This window comes from Vigna unguiculata, chromosome 2 (assembly GCF_004118075.2).
Source record: "Vigna unguiculata cultivar IT97K-499-35 chromosome 2, ASM411807v1, whole genome shotgun sequence".
In the NCBI taxonomy this organism is placed as follows: domain Eukaryota; kingdom Viridiplantae; phylum Streptophyta; class Magnoliopsida; order Fabales; family Fabaceae; genus Vigna; species Vigna unguiculata.
The window spans coordinates 1,598,025-1,620,814 of record NC_040280.1 but is presented as its reverse complement, the minus strand read 5'-3'; the positions used below and the strand labels follow the sequence as shown (position 1 = coordinate 1,620,814).

The window sequence follows — 22,790 nt, the reverse complement described above, 5'->3', positions numbered from 1 at the left end:
TACCTCTGAAACGTAGAATACCGTCTTCCCCCATCTGGTAATCCTTTCCTTTATCGGTACCCAACCATCCTTTAAATTGTTGTAACTCCATATCATGCCCCTGAGCCACACGTATCTCATTCAAGAAGTCATTAGTAACCTTCAACATACTGCACCGTATGACCCCTCGACCAAATTGCATTCCCAAGTTCATGTCTCAGAGTTTTTCAATTAGCTCCAACTCCTTTACCATCATGCAGGAGACATGCATCTTTTTACGGCTCAATGCATCAGCTACGACATTTGCCTTGCCCGGGTGATAAAGCAATTCAAAATCGTAGTCTTTCAGGTACTCCATCCACCTGCGCTGTCTCATATTTAACTCTTTCTGGTCGAACAAGTATTTTAGGCTTTTGTGATCGCTGAAAACTTGGAACTGAGACCCGTACAGGTAGTGTCTCCAAGACTTAAGAGCAAATACAATAGCTGCTAGCTCCAAGTCGTGAGTTGGGTAATTTTTCTCGTGTACTTTCAACTAACGAGAAGCATATGCGACCGGTCTCTTGTCCTGCATCAACACACACCCCAGTCCCTGGTAAGACGCATCACAATACACCTCAAACATTTTCTCCGGATCAGGAATCACTAACACCGGTGCGGTAGTCAGACACCTCTTCATGTTCTCAAAACACTCCTCACACTTTTCAGTCCAAGAGAAGGGCTGATCTTTTCTTGTGAGCTGTGTCAATAGATTCACTTTCTTTGAGAACCCCTCCACAAACCTCCTGTAATATCCTGCCAGGCCTAGGAAACTCCTCACCTCAGTCACCGTCTTAGGCCTCTCCCACTTAAGGACCGTCTCGATCTTAGCCGGATCCACCACAATGCCTTTGGCTGATATGACATGCCCAAGGAATTGTACCTCGTCCAGCCAAAACTCGCACTTGGACAACTTCCCATACAACTGATGATCCCTGAGTATCGTCAATACTACCCTCAAATGATCAACATGCTCTTCCCTAGTCTTTAAGTAAATAAGTATGTCATCTATGAAAACGACGACAAACTTATCTAACCAAGGTCGAAAGATTCTATTCATGTAATCCATGAATATGGCTGGTGCATTCGTTACTCCGAATGGCGTCACTACATATTCGTAGTGGCCATACCTCGACCTGAAAGCCGTCTTTTGTACATCCTCTGGCTTCACCAAGATCTGATGATACCCAGATCGCAGGTCTATCTTAGAGAATATTCCTGCCCCTTTCAACTGATCTAGTAGATCGTCAATCCTCGGTAACGGATACTTATTCTTGATTGTTAATTTATTTAGCTGCCTGTAATCAACGCAAAGTCTTGAGCTCCCATCTTTCTTCTTCACTAGTAATACCGGAGCTCCCCACGGCGACGCACTGGGCCGAATAAATTTCTTCTCAAGTAGATCCTCTATTTGCTTCTTGAGTTTTGTCAATTCTGCAGGTGCCATTCTGTCCGGCGTCATGGATACCGGACCTGCACCAGGAACTAAATCGATAGAGAAATCTATGTCTCGACTTGGGGGCAGTCCCGGTACTTCATCCGGAAATACATCTGCGTACTCATTGACAATAGGAATATTCTGGATCATCTCCAATGCGCTTTTCTTTTCTGGTTTAGCCATCACCATAAAACATGTGGCCCCTTCTTGCAGCGCTCTCACGGCTTCTTGAGTTGAGATCAACTCTAACCCTTCCTGCTTTGGGAATACCAAACTGCGTCGTCCACAATCAATTATGACGTGATTATTGGACAACCAGTCCATTCCCAATATTACGTCCAGTCCCTCCAGAGGCAAGCACACCAAGTTCACCTTGAATCTGCGACCTGCCACTTCCATCACACACTCCACGCAGACTGAACTGGTTGCTACCTGACCTGAGGAAGGAGTTGACACCAGCAACTCACATCCCAAATCACGTTTCTCCAAATTCAGTCTCCCCACACAAGCATTAGAAATGAAGGAATGTGTTGCTCCAGAGTCGAACAACACCAAAACTGACTGGCCAATTAACACACAGGGCTCAAGAATAAGGTTACCTGACTGGGTAGCCTCCGTGGAGGTCATAGCGAACACCCTTCCTGCTGCTTTAGCTCTCTCAGCTGGGGACGTTGTTGGCTTTTTCACCCCGATACTCTTCTTCTCCGGGCAGTTATTGGCAAAGTGACCCGGCTTGTCGCATATGAAGCATTTGCGACGATCTCCTGATCCTCCTACCCCACCGGTTATCTGAGGGCAATTCCTCTTTAAATGGGACCCACCACACTGGTAACACGTAGGGCCCTGAGAAGTCTGGGGTCGACTATATGGTTTCTTCATTTGTCTTGCCTCTACGATATTCTTCTGATGTCGACTTGCTGGGTTCGGCCCTCTTTCTAGGTACTCTGCACTCTTGGCTTGTTCCACCAAGATTGGAAACCTTATTTCTCTCAGAGGCGTGACCACCTTCTTTAACTCATGTTTGAGCCCCCGCTCGGATTTAAGGTATCTCCACTCTTCAGTAATTGCCTGGGAATAATACCTTGCCAATTGCTCGAATCTGTTAACATATTCTTGCACCGACATGTTTCCCTGTTGTAGAGCCAGGAACTCTGCTTCCCTGTCCTGCTTAACAGTATCTGGGAAATATTTTTCTAAAAAGCAAGTTCGAAAATTCTCCCAGTTTACTGGCTCCTCCCTCACCAGCATCTGTTGTTTCATGCCTGCCCACTAGTACTTGGCGTCATTATTCAACAGGTACGCGGCAAAGGCCAGCTTTTGCTCATCAGCACAATTCATCACTCCAAAGATCTTTTCGCACTTGCGAAGCCAGGCATCAGCTTCGTCTGGGGTGGCCCCACCCGTGAATTCTGCGGGCTTATGGCGCAAAAAATCCTCTACGGTTGGCACTCTGGCTGGTGCTATTGTCATTCTTGGCTGTGCTGGAATAGGTTGTTGCATTGCATCCACCATGCGATGAATGGCTTCTGCAATGTCATCAGCACCGCCAACATTCCTTCTTCTGTTAGCTGCCATTGCCTGGATACGCCACATATTCAATTGTTAAACATCATTCCATTAGTTTAACACAATCTTACCTCCTTAAATTTAAACACACATAATATCATGCACACACCTAGCAAGCTCACTCCCCGAAAGCCCCAAAACATGTTTTTCAAAACATTTTTGAAACTTTGGCTCTGATACCAACTGTAACATCCCCAAGGAATATTACTTTGAAAATATCACAAACAATTAAATAAATGAGACTAAATACGATATTATAAAAATTTTCCTCATTTATTTATGCAGATTTCCAAATCGCGGGAAATTTAAAGTCGTAATATCAAAACATTGCAACTGTTCTCAATTAAAACATTACAACTCATAAAAGCCAAAACGGCTAATTTTCCGAAACATAAATACATCAAAAACTTTAAATCTTCAAAAGCCCATATCATCCCGCTCTCTAGTCTCAAGCGTCTCCTGGCTCACCTGTCAAATCATCTGCTCCCGGATAACGAATCATCCGATCATCGCCATGCACACACAGATAGGGTGAGCTATGCATATTAAACAAATTAAATATGATACCCATCCCAATAAAAATTTACAGATACATGTTAATTACAAGTTATCCACCCTGATCTCAGATTCCTTCCTGAGTCCCATGCATGAAAATAGGTCCTGGGACTTCCACTGTGCTTCCACGAAACTATCCCTTTCTTGGTCCAACCCTACGAGCCAATCCTGCTCATAGTCCAACCCTACAGACTCCTCGCCTGTAGTAACACATCCAAGCTTACACAACTTGGACCCTGGCACGCACGCAATCACCATACTATGGACTCCTCGCCCAATAGTAGCCGACGGGAACATCACAGTTCCTTGCCCATCGTGCGCCCAACGCATGCAATCACCATACTAAGGACTCCTCGCCCAATAGTAGCCGACGGGAACACAACTAGTTCCATGCCCATCATGCGTTCAATCGTTCAAGCACATCCCAGACCCCTATTGCACTTAGCCATCAAGCCAAAGCACAAAGAAGCGAACTTAGTCCTTCAAGTCCACTAATCAAGCAAAGAAGACAATTATACAGCCATGCAAATCGCCTGGTATCGCCTAGACACCGCTAGGCGGATACTGACTGAAAACCGCCCGATGGTCACACCCCCACCGTCAGGCGATACGGCCCAGACAGGACCCGCAATTTTCTGTCACCGCCTGGCGGAGACCACCCTGCCGCCAGGCGCCTAGCGCTAACAATGGCCACTGCCACTGGTTTTCACTCTACCGCCAAGCGATACACCCCGCACCGCCAGGCGCTATACCAGTAGCGCAATGTTACTGGTTTTTGGTCCTTTTTACAAGTCTTAATAGACTCCCATTTACACAAGGTTCAGCACACATACATTCATAGCATTACAATACATGCGTCAAACCAAAATGAAATATGTACAATTATCTAAACCCAAGTCTTAATCATCACATTTCAATATATTACATAAATCAATATAAGAACAAGCCCTCTGGTATAATTAGTATGCTCATCACTTATTCCAACACAAGGTATATCGTATATTGATCTTCTCATATTTCATTTACCCTTAAGTCATTCCGCAACTTAATCTTAGTCCCCACATGTTGGTATATTCACTCAATTCCAAAGAAAGAAATTTACTGACTATTAACCCGAATCTTCCAGAAATTCCCCCCCTGTGACTCTCCATAACACACTTTTCAACAACATCACCAAACGCTCTTCCCTCTGATGCGTCGCCTGGCGGTCACCCAAGTGCCGCCAGGCGGTTCATACCAGTTTCGCACACTGCCACGTTTTCCAGCATTCACAGTGTTCACCACTAACCCAAATTTCTTTTGCATTAATTCTAACATGATCCACCTCCACACAACAATCAACATTCATATCCTAATCACATTAATGTCTATTTTCAATCAATAAAACTCACCATCGCGATCAACCATGTTTTTCCAATTCTAATTCCTAATGAACCCTAAATTCTCAATTCCATTATACTTCATGTATTAATCCACCAATTATAAATTTTACAATCAACGATCCATCAAATCAATTATATTCAAATCTTCAGATTCTCCTCGAACCTCGCACACCACAAAAATATCAAAAAAATCAGAAGAAACTGGGTAACCCAGTTCGTGTCGCCTGGCGGGCTACCCTTAGCCGCCGGGCGGTGCATATCAAAACCCAGAAAATAAGCGCTGGTGGCATGAGCAGCCTGGCGGTCCTTCAACCCCGCCAGGCGGTTTCTGGAATTTTTCCAGAAAACGCAGAAAATAACAGTGGATCATCAATTTACACATTTCATATCGTCCAGAAAAACACGATTAACATATTCATATACATATACAAGCAAAACAACTCCCCTAACCTGGATTAAAGCTTTCCTCGATATTCTTCTACTTCTTTCCTTGAACTCCAATTGATCTCCCTTGCCTTCTCTCACTTCAGCCCCCACTGATTCACCCACACCCTTAGTTCCTCACTGAATTTCGCACTCTCTGTCTACCTCACAATACCCTCTGCAGAAAACTTTCTTTTCCCTCACAATTAGGCTCTCTAGTGGTGTTTTAATGGTGAGTTAAAACCTTAAACGAAAAACTGCATTAAGAGGGGAAAAATGACCATTCAAGCTCACTAATTGGCTTGCTTTCCAGCTTCCCCTAACTGATACTTCTGCTAGGCTTTTCCTTAACCTTTCAACTTCAAATGAAGACCAAAAATGACAAAAATGAAGTTTCCTTTGGGTCTCCCAAGGTTTGAACCCACATCCATTCACAAGCCAACTCAATGCCTAACCAATGCAACCAATTCATATTTCATACTAACCAATATAATTCAATAATCATAAAACCCACAACACGTTTTAATATACACAAAATAATACAATTTTAATAACACAAAAAAAAATAACATACATAGGACTCGAACCCAAGTCCTTTCACACAATAGAAGTACTTTCAACCACATGGCCTAGTACTTTCCCATGTCATACACTCCGCATTTATTACTTTAAAGGTTCCCCTTACCCACATTTATCCACTTAATTACTTAATTAATTATTTAATTTTTCCCGGGACTTACCAGGAAACAGATGTGGATAGGATAACTTCATGCGATCCTCCATCTCCCAGGTCATCTCCTGAGTCGCCTCATCCCAAAGCACCTTCACCGTATTTATCTTCTTACCCCTCAGATGTTTGACTTGAGAGTCCAGGATGCGAACCGGTCCAGCTGGTATGGTCAAATCTTCCCGCACTTGTACATCATCAGCCTCTAATACATGGTCTGGACTAGCAACGTATTTCCTCAACTGAGAAACATGGAATACGTTGGGCAAGTTCGCTAGATGAGGTGGCAAGGCAATTTCGTAGGCTGCCGGCCCAATTCTCCGCGTAATCTGATAGGGTCCTATAAACCGCGGTGTCAACTTCCTCGATTTTAGAACCCTTCCAACTCCCGTGGTTGGGGTAACCCGTAGAAACACATGATCACCTTCATCAAACTCCAATGGCCGCCTTCTTTTATCAGCATAGGACTTTTGCCTACTCTGTGTGGCTCTCATCCGATCCTGGATTAATTTAACTTTTCCAGTTGTCTGCTACAGAAACTTGGGACCAAGCATAAGGGCTTCCCCATCCTGATACCAACACAGCGGTGTTCTACACCTACGACCATATAATGCTTCGTACGGTGCCATTCCAATACTAGCATGATAGCTATTATTATATGTGAATTCCACCAAAGGTAACACATCGTTCCAGTTTCCCAGATGGTCTAACACACATGACCGCAACAAATCTTCCAATGATTGTATAGTACGCTCAGACTGACCATCCGTCTGGGAATGATACGCTGAACTCATCCTCAATTGGGTTCCCAAGGCTGCTTGCAAGGATTGCCAAAACCGTGAGATGAACCTCGGATCCCGATCCGACACTATGCTTTCTGGCACCCCATGTAACCTCACTACTTCTCGTACATAAGTTTCTGCTAGTTTATCCATCGAACATTTTTGATTTATAGGTAAGAAGTGCGAACACTTAGTCAATCTGTCCACAATTACCCAGACCGAGTCATAACCTCTGATCGATTTCGGCAAGTGTGTCACAAAATCCATGGAGATAGTGTCCCACTTCCACTGAGGTATTTCCAATGGTTGTAGGGTACCCCCCGACCTTTGATGTTCAATTTTGGCCTTTTGACATACCAAACATTGAGCAACAAAGTCGGCCACGTCAGATTTCATTCCGTTCCACCAAAAGGACTCTTTCAAATCCTTGTTCATCTTAGTCATACCAGGATGTATGCTAAGACGACTTTGATGACCTTCCTTTAGAATTTCCCTCCTGAACATGGGTCCTCCAGGCACGCACACCCTACCTCTGAAACGTAGAATACCGTCTTCCCCCATCTGGTAATCCTTTCCTTTATCGGTACCCAACCATCCTTTAAATTGTTGTAACTCCATATCATGCCCCTGAGCCACACGTATCTCATTCAAGAAGTCATTAGTAACCTTCAACATACTGCACCGTATGACCCCTCGACCAAATTGCATTCCCAAGTTCATGTCTCAGAGTTTTTCAATTAGCTCCAACTCCTTTACCATCATGCAGGAGACATGCATCTTTTTACGGCTCAATGCATCAGCTACGACATTTGCCTTGCCCGGGTGATAAAGCAATTCAAAATCGTAGTCTTTCAGGTACTCCATCCACCTGCGCTGTCTCATATTTAACTCTTTCTGGTCGAACAAGTATTTTAGGCTTTTGTGATCGCTGAAAACTTGGAACTGAGACCCGTACAGGTAGTGTCTCCAAGACTTAAGAGCAAATACAATAGCTGCTAGCTCCAAGTCGTGAGTTGGGTAATTTTTCTCGTGTACTTTCAACTAACGAGAAGCATATGCGACCGGTCTCTTGTCCTGCATCAACACACACCCCAGTCCCTGGTAAGACGCATCACAATACACCTCAAACATTTTCTCCGGATCAGGAATCACTAACACCGGTGCGGTAGTCAGACACCTCTTCATGTTCTCAAAACACTCCTCACACTTTTCAGTCCAAGAGAAGGGCTGATCTTTTCTTGTGAGCTGTGTCAATAGATTCACTTTCTTTGAGAACCCCTCCACAAACCTCCTGTAATATCCTGCCAGGCCTAGGAAACTCCTCACCTCAGTCACCGTCTTAGGCCTCTCCCACTTAAGGACCGTCTCGATCTTAGCCGGATCCACCACAATGCCTTTGGCTGATATGACATGCCCAAGGAATTGTACCTCGTCCAGCCAAAACTCGCACTTGGACAACTTCCCATACAACTGATGATCCCTGAGTATCGTCAATACTACCCTCAAATGATCAACATGCTCTTCCCTAGTCTTTAAGTAAATAAGTATGTCATCTATGAAAACGACGACAAACTTATCTAACCAAGGTCGAAAGATTCTATTCATGTAATCCATGAATATGGCTGGTGCATTCGTTACTCCGAATGGCGTCACTACATATTCGTAGTGGCCATACCTCGACCTGAAAGCCGTCTTTTGTACATCCTCTGGCTTCACCAAGATCTGATGATACCCAGATCGCAGGTCTATCTTAGAGAATATTCCTGCCCCTTTCAACTGATCTAGTAGATCGTCAATCCTCGGTAACGGATACTTATTCTTGATTGTTAATTTATTTAGCTGCCTGTAATCAACGCAAAGTCTTGAGCTCCCATCTTTCTTCTTCACTAGTAATACCGGAGCTCCCCACGGCGACGCACTGGGCCGAATAAATTTCTTCTCAAGTAGATCCTCTATTTGCTTCTTGAGTTTTGTCAATTCTGCAGGTGCCATTCTGTCCGGCGTCATGGATACCGGACCTGCACCAGGAACTAAATCGATAGAGAAATCTATGTCTCGACTTGGGGGCAGTCCCGGTACTTCATCCGGAAATACATCTGCGTACTCATTGACAATAGGAATATTCTGGATCATCTCCAATGCGCTTTTCTTTTCTGGTTTAGCCATCACCATAAAACATGTGGCCCCTTCTTGCAGCGCTCTCACGGCTTCTTGAGTTGAGATCAACTCTAACCCTTCCTGCTTTGGGAATACCAAACTGCGTCGTCCACAATCAATTATGACGTGATTATTGGACAACCAGTCCATTCCCAATATTACGTCCAGTCCCTCCAGAGGCAAGCACACCAAGTTCACCTTGAATCTGCGACCTGCCACTTCCATCACACACTCCACGCAGACTGAACTGGTTGCTACCTGACCTGAGGAAGGAGTTGACACCAGCAACTCACATCCCAAATCACGTTTCTCCAAATTCAGTCTCCCCACACAAGCATTAGAAATGAAGGAATGTGTTGCTCCAGAGTCGAACAACACCAAAACTGACTGGCCAATTAACACACAGGGCTCAAGAATAAGGTTACCTGACTGGGTAGCCTCCGTGGAGGTCATAGCGAACACCCTTCCTGCTGCTTTAGCTCTCTCAGCTGGGGACGTTGTTGGCTTTTTCACCCCGATACTCTTCTTCTCCGGGCAGTTATTGGCAAAGTGACCCGGCTTGTCGCATATGAAGCATTTGCGACGATCTCCTGATCCTCCTACCCCACCGGTTATCTGAGGGCAATTCCTCTTTAAATGGGACCCACCACACTGGTAACACGTAGGGCCCTGAGAAGTCTGGGGTCGACTATATGGTTTCTTCATTTGTCTTGCCTCTACGATATTCTTCTGATGTCGACTTGCTGGGTTCGGCCCTCTTTCTAGGTACTCTGCACTCTTGGCTTGTTCCACCAAGATTGGAAACCTTATTTCTCTCAGAGGCGTGACCACCTTCTTTAACTCATGTTTGAGCCCCCGCTCGGATTTAAGGTATCTCCACTCTTCAGTAATTGCCTGGGAATAATACCTTGCCAATTGCTCGAATCTGTTAACATATTCTTGCACCGACATGTTTCCCTGTTGTAGAGCCAGGAACTCTGCTTCCCTGTCCTGCTTAACAGTATCTGGGAAATATTTTTCTAAAAAGCAAGTTCGGAAATTCTCCCAGTTTACTGGCTCCTCCCTCACCAGCATCTGTTGTTTCATGCCTGCCCACTAGTACTTGGCGTCATTATTCAACAGGTACGCGGCAAAGGCCAGCTTTTGCTCATCAGCACAATTCATCACTCCAAAGATCTTTTCGCACTTGCGAAGCCAGGCATCAGCTTCGTCTGGGGTGGCCCCACCCGTGAATTCTGCGGGCTTATGGCGCAAAAAATCCTCTACGGTTGGCACTCTGGCTGGTGCTATTGTCATTCTTGGCTGTGCTGGAATAGGTTGTTGCATTGCATCCACCATGCGATGAATGGCTTCTGCAATGTCATCAGCACCGCCAACATTCCTTCTTCTGTTAGCTGCCATTGCCTGGATACGCCACATATTCAATTGTTAAACATCATTCCATTAGTTTAACACAATCTTACCTCCTTAAATTTAAACACACATAATATCATGCACACACCTAGCAAGCTCACTCCCCGAAAGCCCCAAAACATGTTTTTCAAAACATTTTTGAAACTTTGGCTCTGATACCAACTGTAACATCCCCAAGGAATATTACTTTGAAAATATCACAAACAATTAAATAAATGAGACTAAATACGATATTATAAAAATTTTCCTCATTTATTTATGCAGATTTCCAAATCGCGGGAAATTTAAAGTCGTAATATCAAAACATTGCAACTGTTCTCAATTAAAACATTACAACTCATAAAAGCCAAAACGGCTAATTTTCCGAAACATAAATACATCAAAAACTTTAAATCTTCAAAAGCCCATATCATCCCGCTCTCTAGTCTCAAGCGTCTCCTGGCTCACCTGTCAAATCATCTGCTCCCGGATAACGAATCATCCGATCATCGCCATGCACACACAGATAGGGTGAGCTATGCATATTAAACAAATTAAATATGATACCCATCCCAATAAAAATTTACAGATACATGTTAATTACAAGTTATCCACCCTGATCTCAAATTCCTTCCTGAGTCCCATGCATGAAAATAGGTCCTGGGACTTCCACTGTGCTTCCACGAAACTATCCCTTTCTTGGTCCAACCCTACGAGCCAATCCTGCTCATAGTCCAACCCTACAGACTCCTCGCCTGTAGTAACACATCCAAGCTTACACAACTTGGACCCTGGCACGCACGCAATCACCATACTATGGACTCCTCGCCCAATAGTAGCCGACGGGAACATCACAGTTCCTTGCCCATCGTGCGCCCAACGCATGCAATCACCATACTAAGGACTCCTCGCCCAATAGTAGCCGACGGGAACACAACTAGTTCCATGCCCATCATGCGTTCAATCGTTCAAGCACATCCCAGACCCCTATTGCACTTAGCCATCAAGCCAAAGCACAAAGAAGCGAACTTAGTCCTTCAAGTCCACTAATCAAGCAAAGAAGACAATTATACAGCCATGCAAATCGCCTGGTATCGCCTAGACACCGCTAGGCGGATACTGACTGAAAACCGCCCGATGGTCACACCCCCACCGTCAGGCGATACGGCCCAGACAGGACCCGTAATTTTCCGTCACCGCCTGGCGGAGACCACCCTGCCGCCAGGCGCCTAGCGCTAACAATGGCCACTGCCACTGGTTTTCACTCTACCGCCAAGCGATACACCCCGCACCGCCAGGCGCTATACCAGTAGCGCAATGTTACTGGTTTTTGGTCCTTTTTACAAGTCTTAATAGACTCCCATTTACACAAGGTTCAGCACACATACATTCATAGCATTACAATACATGCGTCAAACCAAAATGAAATATGTACAATTATCTAAACCCAAGTCTTAATCATCACATTTCAATATATTACATAAATCAATATAAGAACAAGCCCTCTGGTATAATTAGTATGCTCATCACTTATTCCAACACAAGGTATATCGTATATTGATCTTCTCATATTTCATTTACCCTTAAGTCATTCCGCAACTTAATCTTAGTCCCCACATGTTGGTATATTCACTCAATTCCAAAGAAAGAAATTTACTGACTATTAACCCGAATCTTCCAGAAATTCCCCCCCTGTGACTCTCCATAACACACTTTTCAACAACATCACCAAACGCTCTTCCCTCTGATGCGTCGCCTGGCGGTCACCCAAGTGCCGCCAGGCGGTTCATACCAGTTTCGCACACTGCCACGTTTTCCAGCATTCACAGTGTTCACCACTAACCCAAATTTCTTTTGCATTAATTCTAACATGATCCACCTCCACACAACAATCAACATTCATATCCTAATCACATTAATGTCTATTTTCAATCAATAAAACTCACCATCGCGATCAACCATGTTTTTCCAATTCTAATTCCTAATGAACCCTAAATTCTCAATTCCATTATACTTCATGTATTAATCCACCAATTATAAATTTTACAATCAACGATCCATCAAATCAATTATATTCAAATCTTCAGATTCTCCTCGAACCTCGCACACCACAAAAATATCAAAAAAATCAGAAGAAACTGGGTAACCCAGTTCGTGTCGCCTGGCGGGCTACCCTTAGCCGCCGGGCGGTGCATATCAAAACCCAGAAAATAAGCGCTGGTGGCATGAGCAGCCTGGCGGTCCTTCAACCCCGCCAGGCGGTTTCTGGAATTTTTCCAGAAAACGCAGAAAATAACAGTGGATCATCAATTTACACATTTCATATCGTCCAGAAAAACACGATTAACATATTCATATACATATACAAGCAAAACAACTCCCCTAACCTGGATTAAAGCTTTCCTCGATATTCTTCTACTTCTTTCCTTGAACTCCAATTGATCTCCCTTGCCTTCTCTCACTTCAGCCCCCACTGATTCACCCACACCCTTAGTTCCTCACTGAATTTCGCACTCTCTGTCTACCTCACAATACCCTCTGCAGAAAACTTTCTTTTCCCTCACAATTAGGCTCTCTAGTGGTGTTTTAATGGTGAGTTAAAACCTTAAACGAAAAACTGCATTAAGAGGGGAAAAATGACCATTCAAGCTCACTAATTGGCTTGCTTTCCAGCTTCCCCTAACTGATACTTCTGCTAGGCTTTTCCTTAACCTTTCAACTTCAAATGAAGACCAAAAATGACAAAAATGAAGTTTCCTTTGGGTCTCCCAAGGTTTGAACCCACATCCATGCACAAGCCAACTCAATGCCTAACCAATGCAACCAATTCATATTTCATACTAACCAATACAATTCAATAATCATAAAACCCACAACACGTTTTAATATACACAAAATAATACAATTTTAATAACACACAAAAAAAATAACATACATAGGACTCGAACCCAAGTCCTTTCACACAATAGAAGTACTTTCAACCACATGGCCTAGTACTTTCCCATGTCATACACTCCGCATTTATTACTTTAAAGGTTCCCCTTACCCACATTTATCCACTTAATTACTTAATTAATTATTTAATTTTTCCCGGGTCTTACAGTCCTTATGCGCCAGGTGTCCGATGGAGGTAGAGGGACGCAGGTAGAAAGTGAACCTGATATGCCTACCCCTGCAAGAGTTGGAAGTAATCCTTGGGATGGATTGGCTCTCTGCCAATCGCATTCTTATAGATTGTCGGGAGAAGAAGTTGTTATTCCCCGACTCAGAGGAGCATGAGTTGGTATCTCCTCCGGGTGTGGTGAAGAAGATTCAGAGTGGCGCACAATGCTTCATAATCTTCGCTCGTATGGAGGTAGAGAAGGAAGGGACATCAGTCATACCAGTGGTGCATGAGTTTGAGGATGTATTCCCAGAAGAGGTACCAAGGTTGCCTCCCAATCGAGAGGTCGAGTTCTCAATTGACCTGGTACCTGAAACCGGTCCAGTATCGATGGCCCCGATAGAGTTGGTGAAACTCAAGAAGCAAATAGAGGAGTTGCTGGGAAGCAGTTTATCCGACCCAACACTTCGCCTTGAGGAGCACTAGTGTTGTTGATGAAGAAGAAGAATGGGAGTTCACGTCTGTGTGTGGACTACCGACAACTGAACAAGATGACCATCAAGAACAAGTATCCCCTTCCGAGAATTGACGACTTGATGGATCAATTGCATGGATCGTCAGTGTTCTCGAAGATTGATTTGAGATCGGGATACCATCAAATCCTAGTGAAGGTAGATGATGTACAAAAGACAGCCTTTCAGTATCGATATGGGCACTACGAGTACGTGGTTATGCCTTTTGGTGTGAGGAAGGACCAACCTTTTACCTAGACAGATAAGTGTGAGGAAAGCTTCTAGGAGTTGAAGAGAAGGTTGATGAGTGCTCCTATATTGGTGATCCTGGATGTTGGAAAATCCTTTGAGGTTTATTGTGATGCCTCTCATATGGGGTTGGGCTGTGTGTTAATGCAGGAAAAGAAGGTGGTGGCATATGCTTCGAAGTACCTCAAGGTGCATGAGAAAAATTACCCCACTCATGACTTGGAGTTGACGGCCATTGTGTTTGCCTTGAAGATCTGGAGACACTACCTTTATGGTGCTTAGTTTCGTGTATTCAGTGACCACAAAAGTCTTGAAGGAGCTGAACATGAGATAGAGGAGGTGGATGGAATTCCTGAAGGATTACGATTTCGAACTCCTGTACCATCCGGGGAAGGTGAATGTAGTGGTTGATGCCTTAAGTAGGAAGACTGTACATACTGTTCACCTTATGATCAAGGAGGTGGAGTTACTGGAGCAATTTAGGGATATGAAGCTACAGGTGGATTTGGAGTCTGAGCTCATTAGATGCAGTAACCTGACTATATCTAGTGACTTCTTGGACTCAGTCAGAAAAAGGTAGTTGTTGGATGCAAGTTTGAACAGAGTCAGGGAACAGCTTGGGTTAGAGGAGGCTAGAGATTTTCCTTTGGGTAATGATGGCATACTGAGGTTCCAAGACAGAGTGTGTGTGCCTGATGATGTTAAGGTGAAAAGGCTAATCCTTGAGGAAGGGCATAAGAGTCGTCTTAGCTTGCATCCCGGCATGACTAAGATGTATCAAGACCTCAAGGAAACCTTCTGGTGGCAGGGGATGAAGAAAGATGTGGCACAGTTTGTATCGGCCTGTCTGACCTGTCAGAAGGCAAAGGTAGAGCACCAAAGACTCGGTGGGATCTTACAGCCATTGGAGATACCAGTGTGGAAATGAGACAGCATCTCGATGGACTTTGTGACCCATTTGCCACGAACTTTTAGAGGGCACGACACCATCTGGGTTATAGTGGATCCACTGACCAAGAGTGCTCATTTCTTGGCAATGAACTTGAGGATGTCCATGGCCAAGTTGGCCTAGTTGTACATTAAGGAGATTGTGAGGTTGCACGGAGTACCTTCGAGTATAGTCTCCGACAGAGATCCATGGTTCACTTCACGGTTTTTGCAGACGCTACAGAGTGCTTTGGGTAGCAAGCTCACCATGAGTTCAACTTATCATCTTCAAACTGATGGCCAGTTTGAGAGGACGATTCAGTCGCTTGAGGATTTGTTGAGAACATGCATACTGGATCATTTGGGTGCTTGGGATGAGGTACTGCCTTTGATAGAATTCACCTACAACATCAGTTTCCACGCGAGCATTGGCATAGCGCCATATGAGGCTCTTTATGGCAGAAAGTGTAGGACCCTTCTATGTTGGTATCAGGATGGGGAAACAGTGCTAGTCGGACCAAAATTTTTAGAGCAGACCACTGAGAAGGTGAGAATGGTGAGAGATAGAATGCAGGCTTCATAGAGCAGACAAAAGGCTTATGCGGATCGCAAGAGGAGACCCTTGGAGTTCGCGATTGGGGATCATGTGTTCTTGAGGGTGACCCGAACCACTGGTGTGGGAAGGGCTCTCCGCTCAAGGAAGCTTTCTCCTAAGTTTCTTAGTCCCTATCAGATCTCAAGGAGGATTGGGCCAGTGGCTTATGAGATAGCTTTGCCTCCTTAGTTGGCAAATCTCAACCCGGTGTTCCATGTATCGCAACTGAGGAAGTATGTGTTTGATCCGGCTCATGTGTTAGAAGCTAAGGATATACAGGTCATAGAGGACCTCACTATGGAAGTGCCACCCATTGCTTTAGTGGACAGCAAAGTTGAGGAATGTTGAGGAAAGACAGTTAGTCTTGTCAAGGTCATCTGGGATCGGAGGACCAGTGACTCTACTTGGGAGTTGGAGGAGGATATGACGAAATCACATCCACATCTGTTTACCTGGTACATTTTCATTTTTGAGGTCAAAAATTTTTGTTGTTGGGGAGAATGTAAGGCCCATTATTTTTGCCTACCCTTTTATTTTAAGGGTTGCCCCAATCTATTAGGCCTAAGGGTTAGCCCAAAGGAGAATTCATACCTAATCTGCCCTAACCCTAACTATTCTAACGCACTTTCAGAAAACAGCCCCTTTGTCCTTAAAGCTGTTGTCGTTGCTTTGCTAGGGTTTGAGACGTCCTTGTCTTCACCATAGTTCAACTTATTTTCGCGCTCATGTAAGTTACTCTCCAACTCATAGCACCTTTCCCTTGGTATATTTCGTGTTTTTCCAGTTAAGGTTCGCAGTGGGCCCAATCTTAAGATCTGTTCCACTGTTTTTCCAGTTTTCCAAGCCTATTCTCATAGCTGTTATGCTCTACGTTTGCTTGCCAAGTCCCTTATCAGCCCTCTCCAGGTAAAGGAAGCTAGGGCTTACTCTTGTATTTCGATTTTCCTGTTGGTTCTACTGTTGCTCTACAACTTTTATGGTTGGTGTGTTATTGTGAATGCATCAAATGCCTTGGTATGTTTGTGTGGATTTGTGGGTGTGGCTGTTGCAGGGAAATAGTGACGTGAAACGAGTGTTCTCGCCCAAGCGGGCCTATCTCGCCCAGGCGAGACTTGCAGAAACAGGCCAGATTCACACTCGAGCTCTCGCTCAGGCGAAGAGCTCTCATTTGAGCGAGGAGACATCTCGCTCAGGCTTGAAGGGCTCGCCTAAGCGAGCCTGTGTGGGGACCTTGGCACGTCGCTACAATTTTCAGCCCAGGCGAGGGGTGACCTCGCTCAGGCGAGGAGGGGCTCGCCTAGGCGAGAATTCGCGTTACATCAACCCTCACTGTTGGTGGTCTCGCCTAGGCGAGGGCCAGTCGCTTGAGCGAAAGAACCCTTTCGCCTGAGCGAGGGTTCCTGACTTGAGCGAGACTGACGCATGTGTTGGCGTGATGTTTTTTTTGTCTCATGTCTTGTTTGGTGATTTGTTGTATGATTTCATTACCTTGTTAAAGCATGAATGGGTTATGTTTGCATGAACTGTGTGACCCTTGGATTGGGAATGATGGGTTTGGTATGATCTCGGTATGTGATTTAAATGAGATGGCTAGTATTAAAGTGGCATGATATTGACATGAAATACAACTCTATATTCATGAAATTAGGAAGGATGAGTTGTTATTGATTCAACATGGGATATGAATGAGGAATAATCACAAAGGTTGGCATGAGATTTATATTTGCGATAAATATTATTTGGATGTTTGATTTTGATTGGTCTATGGTCAGTGCGTAATTCCATGGGCCTCTAGGCGAGACCTCATGGTGGTGCTTCAGTGGTCGGGACGTAATTCCATGACTCCTGTTAGTGGGAGTTCATGGTGTTGTCCCATCTATATAATTTAGTAAGGATTCAAGGTAAGGTTGCATCCTGACACTTTAAGGAGTTAGTTAGTCTCACAAAGAGCGGACTGATTCTTGTGGTGAGAGTAGCAGGAGGCCTAAAACTCATTAAGGGCTAACCTTGTGTGTGGGGGGATTGGAACATTATGACACTCGTAACACTTAGCTCGAGGGTGAGTAGGATAATCCACCACAAGTGCAAGTATCCGCTGAATCCGACTAGATTATATGTAATTCGGATGAGTCGAGTCTGAGTCTAGTGTATTGCTTGAGAAGTCATAACATGATTGGTTGATAAGTACTGTTTGGATTGTGTAAAAGCATGGTTTAGGGGTAGCATTTATACTCCAAGACTTGTCTCAAATTTCTATCTGTGTGGCATTTCATTTAAATTAAAGTTATTGTACTGTATGTCCCATCGGACCATCGGCAACGCACAGTCCTCTGGTCCATCGAACAAGGCTGGGAGGGCTTAAATATGAAACAGAACCATCGGTCGATCAGCCCACAGAAACCATGCGAACCCATTGACCATCGATCGATCGGTCACTTAAATAAACTACATATGAACGTCACAAGGGACCATCGGTCGATCGGTCCCACAGATGAATCGCGTCACCTCATAAGGGACCATCGGTCGATCGGTCCCCAGATAGACCACGCGTTACCCTATAGAGGTCCATCGGTCGATCGACCTCATAGGTGATCATCAATAGATCGACCATATAGATTAAATATTCACTTAAGGTTGTTAAACTCATAGAAGATAACCCACCTAGTCAAGCGGCCATCTGTCGATCGGCCAAACAGAAAACCTGAACCAGTCAGCTGGATTAATTAACATTAAACAAGTCAGTAATCTTGATTAAAGGATCATTGGGCCGTGATTAAGGAACCCTAATTATAGGCCCACACCGGAAACTATAAATAGGGCCCAAAGGTAGGTTGGTAAGGATCTTTAATTCGCATTTATTACAACAGTTATACTTATACACCGATCGGTCCATCAACTGACTTAAGCATCGGAGCCTCTTAGACAGGTACCCCAATTGTCTGTTCAACCGATCGAGCAAGGAGAAAGATTTCTTGGCGAAGAAGTTACAGTAGATTGCGAAAAGAGGATACATAGAGGAAAAAGGAGTAGAATTGAAGTGGTTCTCAGTAGGTGCTTGGTCCCTACACCTGAAACAGTTATTATTTATATGGGATGTTATATATATATATATATATATATATATATATATATATATATATATATAATTTATACATGTAATGAAAGATGTAAAAATTCCTAAAACAGAAAGCATGATAGAAGAAATTAAAGTAAAATATATTTAAAAATAATAAAATAAAATATTTTTCTATGGAGAATAGATGATAATAGATAACATCAAATTCAATTAAATGAATTATGTTAACCATAAGAAAAGAAAGGAAAAAAATGGAGAATAAAAAATGTTGGAGAAAGTATAAAATAAAAGTTAAGGGAAAAAAAACAAAGAAGAAGACAAAGCTAGCAACTCATATGAGGAAGTGATTCAGCGCATCTTTTCATCTTTGGAGGACGCAAAAATCAAGTGTTCCAAGTGTGCTTTTAGTAAGCACTCCAGATATTATATTTATCTTTTGGACTCTTCTATCAATCTCAAACTCATCATTCCAATACATTCTTCTTTTTCAATGTTTTGTATCACTTTTAGTTTTTAAGACAAACTTTCATCAATATTTACAAACTAACCTTTTATATCACGATGCATTTGATGATGAGCTTGTAATAAATTGTGTTACCAGGGAATACAATGCAGATTCATTCACCTGATTTCTGCCCGCTCTGTATTTAGTATGGAAAAAGCGAATTGGTCCCTTTCACTCCGCATAATAATTGAGTTGTAAATTACCAGGACAACTTACTTAAGTTCAATTATATAAAAATTATACAAATATTCTAATAATGTATTTTTTTTAATATTTCACATCTTTATTGTACATTATAAATTTATTATTCATAATATTATTAAACTAAACTAAGTAAAAAAATATTAAGATTCACAATAAATAAATATGTTAAAATTAATTTTTTGTCATAATCTTTAGGTAATGAGTATATGTTGTTATGGTTGTATTATTCATTACCTTAAAAGAATGAATTATGAATATTTTTTGATGTTTAATTTTATTATTTTTATCCAATATGAGATTTAGATTTATTCTTAAATTATTTTCAAGAAATATTAAATACATGCTATAACTCATCTAGCAATTCACACATGAAATGATGAATAACAAAATAATATAATGTAAGTTTTGTTTAGCCTGCCTAAACACATCCCACATTGGCGTTGGTATCTATCAATTTATTGGAGTGATTTGTTTTATAAGAAGTTAAAAAGTAGATTATTTGGAGAAATTATTAAAAAATATTTAAGAAGTGTTCCAAGCTGTCCTTGCCTTTGTTCTTGAATAACAGCACTAGAAGTTGATGTCCCACACAATGACTTCCACACCTACCCACCTCTCTAACAAATAACTCTACCATCATCTATTGTCCAAATAGGTCACCATCTTCTTTCATCCATCACCAAGACAACACAATTTCTTTCTTTTTCCTCTTCACTTTCCTCCATGTTCTTCCGCAAGCCATCTCCAACTACCCCTCTGCACTCTCTACCCTCCCAAACACCATCCTTCTCAAAATCCAAAGACCACCACAACAACCACATCATCACCAACAAGTTAAGCTACACACTCTTCTTATCGCTCTTTCTTTTTTCATGGCTTCTTCTTCTTCGCCATCACCTCACACCGTTACAAAACCACACCACCGCAACATGCCACGGATCAGGACCATTGTTCTACATCTACGCTCTCCCCTCGCGCTTCAACCTAGGACTCCTCCAACGTTGTCAGAACCTTAACATCTACACCAACATGTGCCCCCATGTCGCTAACAATGGCCTTGGCCAACCCCTCGCCACTCCCTCCTGGTACGCCACACACCAGTTCATCGGGGATATGATCGTGCACGCGCGTCTCCAGAACCACCCCTGCCGCACCTCCCATCCCCACGCCGCGCGTCTCTTCTACGTCCCTTTCTATGCTGGTCTTTACTCTTCCAGCGTCTTCCGTCAGCACAATCTCACCCTCCGTGATGCCTTGGCCGTCGATCTTGTTCACTTCCTCCACCGTCAACCATGGTGGAAAAGGAACAATGGTAAAAACAACTAAAACCTAAATCTCCCTCCATTTTTGCTGCATTATATTATCGTTTTTAATTAAAATAATTAGTATATTCATATTAAGTATACTTTTATTATTTAATTTTTATATAAGAATTTCCTAATTTATTTTTCGCCTGAGAATTTTTTGTCCTTCTATTAACTTACGTATAAATAAATATGTAAAATAAGTATATCATTTTTACTCATCAGTAATTCTGAAGTCGACTTTAATTTTAATAAAACAATGAATGAATCTAATAAATGGGTAGGAAAACAGAGGGTTGAACTATGAGTTTAAATTTAGATAAAAATAAAAAATGTTGTTTTTATGAGATAAAAAAAAATTATAAATTCATTGTTTTTATGTTTTGAATTGATGGCGATGAAAAAGTGGTGTTCCCATAAAAGTATCTCCAAATTTCTTCAGTTTTGAAGGAAAAATGTGTTTGGTGAGGTGTAGGGAAAGACCATTTTGTTGCCTTGGGGAGAACCGCGTGGGATTTCATGCGCACAGAAGATGGACCCGACTTCGGAGCAAACATCTTCCTTAACCTACCCACTGTCCGAAACATGTCGGTGCTAACAGTGGAACGGCATCCCTGGCAAGGACACAACCAATTCGCAATCCCCTACCCCTCCTACTTCCACCCCAAAACCCTCTCCGAGATGCTCACGTGGCAGGACACCGTCCGCCAACGCCCTCGTCCATTCCTCTTCTCCTTTGTCGGCGGCACGCGCCCCAACCTCGCCAAAGCCAAGGTGCGTGACCACATCGTGACCCAATGCGACGCATCGGAACGCTGCGTTTTGGTCCAGTGCGCGAGTGGTGATCCACGGTGCCATAACCCCATGAATGTTGTGGAAGTTATGAGTAAGTCCACGTTCTGTCTTCAGGCCCCAGGGGACTCCTTCACGCGCCGGTCAACGTTCGACTCGGTTCTTGCTGGCTGTATTCCCGTGTTTTTCTCAGAACACACTGCCTATACACAGTACGTGTGGCATTTTCCTACGGAGAGGGATACGTATTCTGTATTCATAGACGAGAGAGAGGTGAATGAAGGGAAGAAGAGGATCGAAGATGTGCTTGCGGGCATCGAAGAGAAAGAGGTTGCGAAAATGCGTGAGGTGGTGATTGGGTTGATCCCGAAACTCACCTACACGCACCCCAATGCGAGTGGGGATGTTGGGTTTGAGGATGTTGTGGACGTCGCGCTTCAACGGCTCTCACAGCTCGTGTTGAACGAAACCACAAGCTTGGGAAGCGCCGACATTTGAACGGGTTGAAGCGCGTGGCGACGCGACATTTTTATAAAACAATAATAAAAAAATGAAAAAGTTTCTATTATAGATAGGAAATTTATAAACAAGTTCATTTGTAGAAATTGTTTGATTTTTTAGAATTATATTTTAATTCGAGTATATAAGAAATTTATCTTTATTAAGTTGGTTTTAGTTTGTAAGAGAACTTCTTTTAATAAAACTACTAATAAATCATTTTAACCACATAGAGAATACAAGTTTGGGAACTAATTGTTATAATTAGGATTGATTGCAATTATGATAATTGTGTTTTGGTTTCAAGTTTTAGCTTTTAATTTATCAATTTGGTTTGTTTGAAAGTATATAGATATGTGGTTTTAGTCTTTTTCATCCATTCAAATGTACGGATCTTCCGTTAACTTATCATGTGTTTAAAACATTAGGAAATAGTATAGTTATAATGAAACAATCAATTCCACAAAAATGATTAAATTGTTAAAATAAAATTGTGTGATTATAAACTTGAAGCTAATCACATTCTGAGTTGACTAAGTTTTCTTTTTTCCCTTTTTGTCGGCTCAATCTGCGACCAAGTTGTGA

At 42.9% G+C, this 22,790-nt stretch overlaps 3 protein-coding genes across 3 annotated transcripts; 1 reads left to right on the top strand and 2 right to left on the bottom strand.

Annotated features, from left to right (window-relative positions):
* Positions 1-514: 514 nt before the first annotated feature.
* LOC114173604 lies at positions 515-2,716 on the bottom strand. The gene has a single exon (XM_028058092.1). It carries the CDS (start codon positions 2,714-2,716, stop codon positions 515-517), a length of 2,202 nt encoding a protein of 733 aa, XP_027913893.1.
* A 5,216-nt stretch (positions 2,717-7,932) lies between these two features.
* On the bottom strand, positions 7,933-10,134 carry LOC114173603. Its single transcript, XM_028058091.1, has one exon. It carries the CDS (start codon positions 10,132-10,134, stop codon positions 7,933-7,935), a length of 2,202 nt encoding a protein of 733 aa, XP_027913892.1.
* Positions 10,135-20,203: 10,069 nt separating this feature from the next.
* LOC114174256 (probable xyloglucan galactosyltransferase GT17) lies at positions 20,204-22,372 on the top strand. The gene is made up of 2 exons (XM_028059062.1): positions 20,204-20,923; positions 21,391-22,372. The coding sequence occupies exons 1-2, from the start codon at positions 20,335-20,337 to the stop codon at positions 22,203-22,205; spliced, it is 1,404 nt and encodes a 467-aa protein (XP_027914863.1). The 5' UTR covers positions 20,204-20,334; the 3' UTR covers positions 22,206-22,372.
* Positions 22,373-22,790: the final 418 nt, after the last annotated feature.

Excerpts from the sequence above, each read along its gene's own strand:
- LOC114174256 (XM_028059062.1), top strand. The coding sequence starts at position 20,335 with ATGTTCTTCCGCAAGCCATCTCCAACTACCCCTCTGCACTCTCTACCC. Across the intron at positions 20,924-21,390 it reads ATGGTGGAAAAGGAACAATG|GGAAAGACCATTTTGTTGCC; the intron begins GTAAAAACAACT and ends GGTGAGGTGTAG.
- LOC114173603 (XM_028058091.1), bottom strand. The coding sequence starts at position 10,134 with ATGAAACAACAGATGCTGGTGAGGGAGGAGCCAGTAAACTGGGAGAAT.
- LOC114173604 (XM_028058092.1), bottom strand. The coding sequence starts at position 2,716 with ATGAAACAACAGATGCTGGTGAGGGAGGAGCCAGTAAACTGGGAGAAT.